General features: G+C 35.7%; 1 protein-coding gene across 1 annotated transcript; it reads left to right on the top strand.

Moving 5' to 3' along the window:
• The first annotated feature begins 923 nt into the window (after window positions 1–923).
• On the top strand, window positions 924–6,550 carry LOC121254769 (tetratricopeptide repeat protein 38). The gene is made up of 15 exons (XM_041154916.1): window positions 924–1,165; window positions 1,256–1,417; window positions 1,527–1,679; window positions 1,761–1,859; window positions 2,686–2,787; window positions 2,992–3,135; window positions 3,505–3,599; window positions 3,690–3,819; window positions 3,915–4,019; window positions 4,944–5,050; window positions 5,137–5,188; window positions 5,694–5,783; window positions 5,870–5,954; window positions 6,028–6,092; window positions 6,197–6,550. Exons 2-15 carry the CDS (start codon window positions 1,328–1,330, stop codon window positions 6,284–6,286), a joined length of 1,407 nt encoding a protein of 468 aa, XP_041010850.1. The 5' UTR covers window positions 924–1,165; window positions 1,256–1,327; the 3' UTR covers window positions 6,287–6,550.
• Window positions 6,551–8,252: the final 1,702 nt, after the last annotated feature.

The raw sequence follows: 8,252 nt of genomic DNA, 5'->3' as shown, positions 1-8,252 counted from the left end.
CTTTCTTCACCAGTTGGATCTAGCCCTTGAGTAGGATCCGTCTACTTCACCCTGGTTTGGATAGTACAAACATTTTTTAATTTCATCTCAATATCTCAACAATATAAATATAAATATAAATATTTCTTAATTTTAAATTTTCATTTAATTATTACGACTTTCAAAACTTCTAAATAAATATAAAAAATAATTGAACTTTTTCAAATTTCAAAAGAAAAATTATATTATAACAATATTATAACTTCAATTTTTTTTCTATTATTTTTCAAAACTCTATAAAATATCTTTACTCAAATTATTTTACTATTATTTACAGATCTTCTCATTTCATTTAAGAATCTAAGAGATGCCACACTTTATTAAAAGCCTGGCAATTGATCTCCATTGGCCCAAAAGCCTTGGAACTATTTGACACTAATTTTAACTCTAATACAATTATTTTTAAGATAACATTTTAATTACTTAAAATTTGGAAATTATTAATCTTATCAGATCTTAACCAAATGGACAAGAAGTCTAAAAAAACATTAACAATTTACCAATGTAAATATAATTTATACTTAAATTCTATTTACAGTTGGCATGAAAAAAAATATATTCTCTATATCGCAAGTCAGCTCCTATCGTTATCAGCTATCGCATCAACAATTTAGGAAGAATACACACCTTTGGCCCCTTTTAGTTGTTACCGTAAAAGGTCATCTTTCAGCCCCAATGTAACATCATGAAGCATTTTCGGATTTTATACGCAATATTTTTTTATAATAATTTACATTTAAAATGATGAATATTTTTATAAAATATCTTATAAAAATAATATTATTTTATAAATTTTTTTTTTTATTTTATAATATTATTATGTAATGTATCGTATAATGTATTATGTGTATGTCATTGTCTTTTCCGACGTGTGCCATGATTATTTAATCTACAAATTGATTTCGGCTGGTCAAAATCATATGAGACTGTTTAGATTGTGAGTGTATTAATGGATGCAGGAAGTCGTTGCTGCCAAGCCAATTGAAAGAAAGGGGAGTATCGCTGCCCCTATCTTGACACTTTACGCCAAGACAGAATCTGACATTTTGATAGCAAGCCGCAGGCGGGGTGCGGTGTGTTGGCCCGGGGTGCTTTCTACGACTCAAATCCAAGCAGACGGCGACAAGTAACACCTCGCCATCTACCTGACTTTGGTTTCCCTTTGGTGTCCACGAGACACTGTTCGCTAGAAATACGTTCTGTTTTTCTATTTCAGGGGCGCTTCTCCTCGTCTTTCTTCTATCTTTTACACAACCTCGGCCACTAATTCAGACAGAGAGAGAGAGAGATGGATGGAGTGAAACTGGATAGGTGGGGGTACGAGGTCAGGACCTCTTCGGATTCTTGTATCTCTGCCATCAACGCCTTCTATCAACAGGTCTGTCTCTCACTCTCTCTTTTGCTTCGGACTCAGTTATATATGTTGTAAATCTGAAATTCTGAAATGGGTTTTGGGTTTCTGGACGTTTATATGAAATGATACGAAGGTGCTTATTTATGGGAGAGGAAGGTCAGTGATTCTGGAAGCGCCGTTCCATGACAAGGACTGCGTATTGGCCAACATTTTGGCCGCTCACTTCCTCTGCTCCTCCGATCCTTCCCGAGCTCCTTCCCATCTCCAAGCCGCTAAGTCCTGTCTCGTAAGTCTCTTCGTTTTGTTCAGAAATGTACCTTTGTTCTTTGTTTTTTGCTTCTAACCGAAATTTTATTGTTATGCACAGGCGCAAGCCACCTCGTACGAGAAGGCAGTTTTCGATACCGTCAGTTATTTGATGTCTAAAGATAGAGATGACGATGTCGCTATCGAGTTACACTCTAAGGTATGTGAGCCTCTTTAGTAATTATTGAGACAAAAAAGTTAAATGTATTTATTCACCTTCGTTGATTCTTTTTTTCTTTTTCAGTAATGAATTGCTTCTTGTATCGAAATCTGTTCTTCTCCTTTGGTCCTCATCTTTTAGAATCCAATTTCTTTTCTAAGTAAATGATCTAATGGTTTCTTGATGATAAAATGGACAGATTTAAAGTGCATTAACAGAAATACTTGTTGGTCTTAATATCCATATTGTGACAAGAGAAGCAATCAAATTCCTGATAGCATTTTAAAGACCTCCAAGTGTATTCAATGGTCGCGCTTTGGTCATTTATTAGAATCGCTAGTTCTTGGTAACGAAATCTGAAGTTCATGTAGGGAACGCTTGATTATGCCAAAAGAGTGTGGCCAAACATTCTACTACATACTTATCATTGCCAAAATGATAAGTAACTCTAGAGGGATCAAGTGCAACTGTCACAACATTAATAAACTGAGTTACGCATGTGAAACAATCTATAACCAAATCTAGGCCCCGTATAGTGAGGTTATATATGAAACTTATGAATGATGGGTTCATAAACTTAATCTTTCCAAGAATTGCTTTAACGATTTGACGTTCAGTCTTTGTTCATGATTATGCTTTTCAGACATTGCATGGTTTATGCACAAGTTTTTTATATTTAAGAAATTTGCACTGCCGTTGACTTGTTGGGATTATACTCTGTAGTAAACTAATTGAAAGGAGCCCCAATCTCCAATGGTGGTTTGCTTTAGGTTCACTATTTAGTGTATAGCTTTATCATAGGGTAATTTCTCTCACTTTTTTGCAGATAGTAAAAGATTTTCCAAGAGATCTCATTTCGCTGAAGAGGGGCCAAGTGCTATCCTTTTACATGGGTCGACCTGATTTGTCCTTGAATCTTGTTCAACAGGTGGCTTTTTTTGTTATTTCCTGAAAATTTTTGGAAGTCTTTTACATTTTTTTTTTTTTTTTTTTGCACATATACGTAGAGCAAGGTTGACAAAGTATTTATGGGACTTGACATTTGATGTGGCTGCAACACATGTTAACTTGAGGTTGTGAACATTAGTTATCTCATGTCAATTTGGTCCTATACAATTTATAAATTGAACAGGTTCTACCCAAAAATCAAGAAGAAAATTATATATATGGCATGCTTGCTTTTCCTTTGCTGGAGCTTAACCAAATGGCAGAAGCTGAGAAAGCTGCAAAAAAGGGATTTGAGATCAACAGGGAAGACTACTGGGCACAACATGCCGTGAGTTAAATTACTTAAGTGCATTTAAAGGATTTTTATCCTCCTGCTCTTGAGCTTTTTACTTAAATTTTAAAATTGGAGTTTTTAATATATAATATTAGAATATTGAGCATCTTGGATTTTAGAAGGATTGTGGTTCAATACTCACTTCAATGCTCTCTATATTGGGCAATAAAACCTATGATGAGTTAGGAGGAAATTGATAATGTATGCAAGCGTAGTTCCAAGATTTGATTGTGAACCTTACGAAAGTATGATTCAGAATAATTAGATTGGTAGTTTGTATTACTGCCAATAAGTTCTTGCAGTAAGAAGGATTTACTATTTACCAGCACCTGGATTATTGATATTGATATGAATTTTATGCAGCTGTGCCATTGTCTACAGTATGAGTGCCGGTTTGAAGAAGCAGTAGAGTTCATGGAAGGATGCTCATCTTCTTGGAGTTCTTGTTCATCATTTATGTATGCATATTAATTCGTCTGAATAATACTTCACATGAATTTAATCTCTTTCTCACTTTCTTGGAGGTCCTAATAATCTTTCATCTCCAGGCTGACACATAATTGGTGGCATGTAGCTCTTTGTTACTTGGAAGGGGGTTCTCCAATTCAAAGAGTCTTAGAAATATATGATAATTGTATTTGGAAGGAATTGGAAAAAAGTGATGCTGTGGGTCCAGAGGTGTGCTATTTTGTGTAATTTTAACAAAATCCACTCTCTTTTTGTTGTTTTTTCTTAATGTTATGGTTCTAAGTCCTAACTTCTTCAGCATCTAGGTGTACCTAAATGCAGCCGGTTTATTGTTGCGAGTGTATGTACGGGGTGAAATTGATGCCTTTGAGGACCGTCTCAAGATCTTAGCAAGTTGCCTTACAGCTCAAGTGAGTCACAATGAATCACCCTTGCAATAGCAATTCTACAGTAGTTAATAAGGGAGTCATTTCATTAATGTTGAAGTTCTTGGTGTTATATAGCATTAGAGGACAGGTTGGGCAATTGATTCGTTCATGCATTTTTGCTTTTATTCATGTGTATTTATTATATGCTGTTAGAAAAGATGCAATCAGGCTTTTTAATGCATTGCGTGCTTTTTTGTTTATGGAACATGGTGTTAACTATTTAGAATGTGGCGCTTTGTCCAGAAAACCCCATAACAGAAACTAAAACATAGATAATTATTCTGGATTTAATAGGCAGGCCAAATTAATTGGTTCCAAAACAGCCCCTGAACATAAACTGAACAAATCAAGCAAGCATTAATGTCATGTCTGGTAATTTTCAAAGTACACATCCTTCTTCTCAGTCCAATGACATTTGTGGAGGAATGGTATGTAATGTGCAAACAACATGCAACTACGTCAAAATGCTTTGGAACTCTAAACCACAAAAACCATGGTAGACTTTAAAAGTAGGAGTAATTTCTCAACATCTATGTGACTTTTGTTGATTATGTTGCTTACATTCTGCATTCTAAGTTTGGCTGTTCATCTTGTTATAAAGTTGCCCTTGCCATGGACCAAAAATATGAAAGTTGAAGTACCATCTGTTGACATAGATAAGAAAGAGATTCGTGAATTGTGAAAGACAAATAGATTACTTCAAAGGTTAAAAGAGATATAATTTATGATAGGTTCATATGACCGTGGAAAGGAGCAAATTCTTATCACATGTAATTGGTAGGATGGCGTGTTTTATGTATGGCGTGTTTTATGTACTCTTGATTGTATAATCACAATTAGCACTTGCGTGTCAAAGCATAATTTAAGTGTTCTGCAATTTCTGGATGTGGGTACCAAAAAGCTCAGGCAAACTGGTATATAGAGTGGCACCTTGATTCCTTGATCTTATGGGCCCTAGCTAATGCTGGAGAACTGTCTAAAGCTGAGGATTTACTGAAGGGCTTGAAATCCAGGTTAGAAGGATCTTGCATCCTTTTTTATCCCCACCTTCTCAAATATAATTCAGTGATTTGTTTATCAAAATTCCATTATCTTGTAGATTCTCTAGAATGAGCAAGAAGCAGCAGCAATTAATGCAGAGAGTAATGCTGGTTTGTTCTGATTTCTGCTATCTTTGCCATATCATGATGAGTTTATCTTGTTTCTATTATTTTTGCACTTTTCTAGTGGTCACATCACATGGCTCTACCAAACTCTATCCATGGTGGATCAGAGCAACTTTTCTTGGAGCTGATTGAATTTGCCTTGAAATGTATATGGTGAACACCCCGTGTACTTGGGCTATGCCTATTATTATTTTCAATAAAATATTGTTTGCTGATCAAAAAACGTATATGGTGAACACACTTGCCAAATAAAAGGGGGGAAAAAATATTTTCTGGGAACTGCACCTGTACTTCTATCTTCAAAGAAAGAGATCAGGACATCATGATTATTATTTACGAATGTGTATATTTCGTCATTGTATATAGCTTAAACCTTATTATATTATCAACTTTGGATTTGTTTTTCATTTTCCCTGAGACAAGTTAAAACAAAGTGATGAGGGGTTTTCTTTTGAGATTTTCGTGCCTTTTTCATATCTGTTGTTCTCAGCTTGCAGAATCCATGTATGAGTACGGGAGTGGAAATGACAAAAAGGCATTGGAATTGCTTGGTCCAGATTTTGATGCCAATAACTGCAAGGTATGATCATATAGGACAGATCTTGAGCTCCAAACTCCTGATTTCCTTTACGTAGTGGATAAATGTGAATTTTACTTTTATGGTAGATGCTTGGAGCATCTGAGGAACAACTTGATGTATTCAATGAAGTCTGGTGCAGTATGTTGCTGAATACTGGACAAGCTGTGAAGGGTAAGACATCAATTGTTTGTGACCATCAGACGTTCACCGTGGTTTTATTTTGACTGTTACCTTTTAATTCTAGCAATTGACGTAATTGAAAAGCGGATCAAGAAGCGAGAAGGAGTCCCTTTTATGTGGCGCCTCCTGGTATAACTCTTGCCTTGTGTATGAGCTTCTTGCTTGGTAGTTGTATGCAATAGCTTTAAGAAGTTCTTTGACGAGTACAGTATAAATTGTTCCTTTTGCTTCAGGAGAGAGGCTATAACCTTACAGGAAGAAAGGAAGCTGCACTTGCAGCAGGGGAGAAGGCTCAGGCTTTGGAGACTGCATATTTCAAATAAGCCGGTATGCTTCACAATCTTTGCTGGTCTTAGCACCTGCAAAACTATTTTAAAGTTGTACCCACACCGAGTTTCTTCACCCCATGTATGATGAATTAGTTGTATGTAAAAATGCCACGAATAGAAAAAAGGTACTGAACTTTTGATGCAACACTTGCTCCATGTTTTTATGGCTCCATGTTTTTATGGAAGATGTATAAAATATGCAATTCGGATATGAACAAGGAACTGTTTAAGGTATCATCCTTGTAAACAGATTTTAAACATGGTGTTCATTTCCCTCCTTCCCTTTTTCTAGCTGCGGGTCTACATGTAATGGAAAGTCAAGATTCCCTCCCCTCCTAGGGAGATTGCATTTTCATCTTTTGACTTTAAAGCTATTCCAGGTTAAAAAGCCCAACCAATTGTTATTGCTTTGGTTGTTCTTCTTTTGACCTTAAGCCATTGAAGTTGACCAGTAGAAGGTATTGGTTTTGTTTTTTTCCCATCTTTCTCAAAAGCATTGGGTATAATAGGGCACTGGTGGGGAGGGATTTTCTTTTTCCATTGCATCCTAGTTTTCTAAAGCTGCTGGTGCAGTTGGTGATTCCGGTGCGACTAGCTCAGCTTAGCTTAGCATGGGGTGACTTCGAATCTGCTTTCTTTTTTAATTGGAATTGTCCACACTAACATTTTCTAGCTATTAATCTTCAAGACGAATCTAGACTTGTCGTTATTAGATAGACCAATACGCAAGGTTCGTGCGTTTTCATGAAACTGCAACTCCAATAATCACACGCATGGCATTGACAACTTTCTTAACTTCAGGTCTTAAAAGTTCAGCCCGCTGCACTCAGTCGCATGTGTTGTTTGTGTGCTGCCCAGTTTTAGACCCACCCCCTTTCATAAATTGTCTTTTTATCATAGTAACTTTCCTTGAATGAAAGTGAAAAACAACCGCCCTTTTATCAGTTATGGCCCCCAATCACAACCATCCTGTCTCCCTGTTACATTAAAGAACAGCTTCCCTAGTCAATTGTCCACTTCGATCCAAACTCCACTTTTCTATTTTCCCTTCTAGCCTTGTTTTCATTCTTTTTCCTCTATATTTATTTGATGCCATGTATCGTTCATTTAAAAGATAAAAGTAAAAATTACCTCTTAAGTTTTACCTCTAGTTACAATTTTAAGATTACAAATTTCGTATATTTTTTAAAAAAATGTGAGATTTATTTCAAATTGTAAAAATCATTTTCTTAAAAAAAATAAATAATAAAAGCTTTCGCCTAACACAGTGAGACAGTCAAACCTGGCTATTGGTCCCCACTTCACACATCATAATCCAATTAAAACTCGCAATCGAGCTTGACGTTGAGATGGCTCCGAATCCTCTGAGCTAGGGCATGGAGTAGTCATGCTCATTCTTGTCAGCCGTTAGTATCATATTTTTATGTCTTGAAAATAGCAGTAAAATATTATATATAGCAGGAATAAAGTTCAATATATATATATATATATATATATATATATATATAAATGTAAGAATTGTAATAATCAGTTCTATATATCAATTGTGCTATATAAGATAGCCTATATATAGGAGGTCAAAAGCTATACAAGAGTCTTACTTGACCAATGTGAGACTCATATAATACATATACACTAACAATAACATATACACTAACAGTGGGATCCTTCCAAAGTGGGTCAGAGAGATTAATCTGATTCCAAATGTGGCAAAGATGATTAAAGAAGTCATTGATAGACTGACCAAGCTCCTATTTGAGTTGATACAACCTGACCATAAGTTGGTACTCTTTGGACCCATGAGGAGTAACATAATGCCTCGCTAACATGGTCCAAGCAGAAAGAGCATCATCATAGCTACCAAGTAGGTTGGAGATAGTCAGAATGAAGGTGTTGCGCATCCAAATAAGGATCTGGTGGTTATGCCTATCCCATTTGAGAAGGCATTGTTGGAACAAGT

The sequence above is a fragment of the Juglans microcarpa x Juglans regia genome, chromosome 3D (assembly GCF_004785595.1).
Source record: "Juglans microcarpa x Juglans regia isolate MS1-56 chromosome 3D, Jm3101_v1.0, whole genome shotgun sequence".
Taxonomy (NCBI): domain Eukaryota; kingdom Viridiplantae; phylum Streptophyta; class Magnoliopsida; order Fagales; family Juglandaceae; genus Juglans; species Juglans microcarpa x Juglans regia.
Note: the sequence above shows the minus strand (reverse complement) of the source record. Positions and strands in the feature narration are given on the sequence as shown.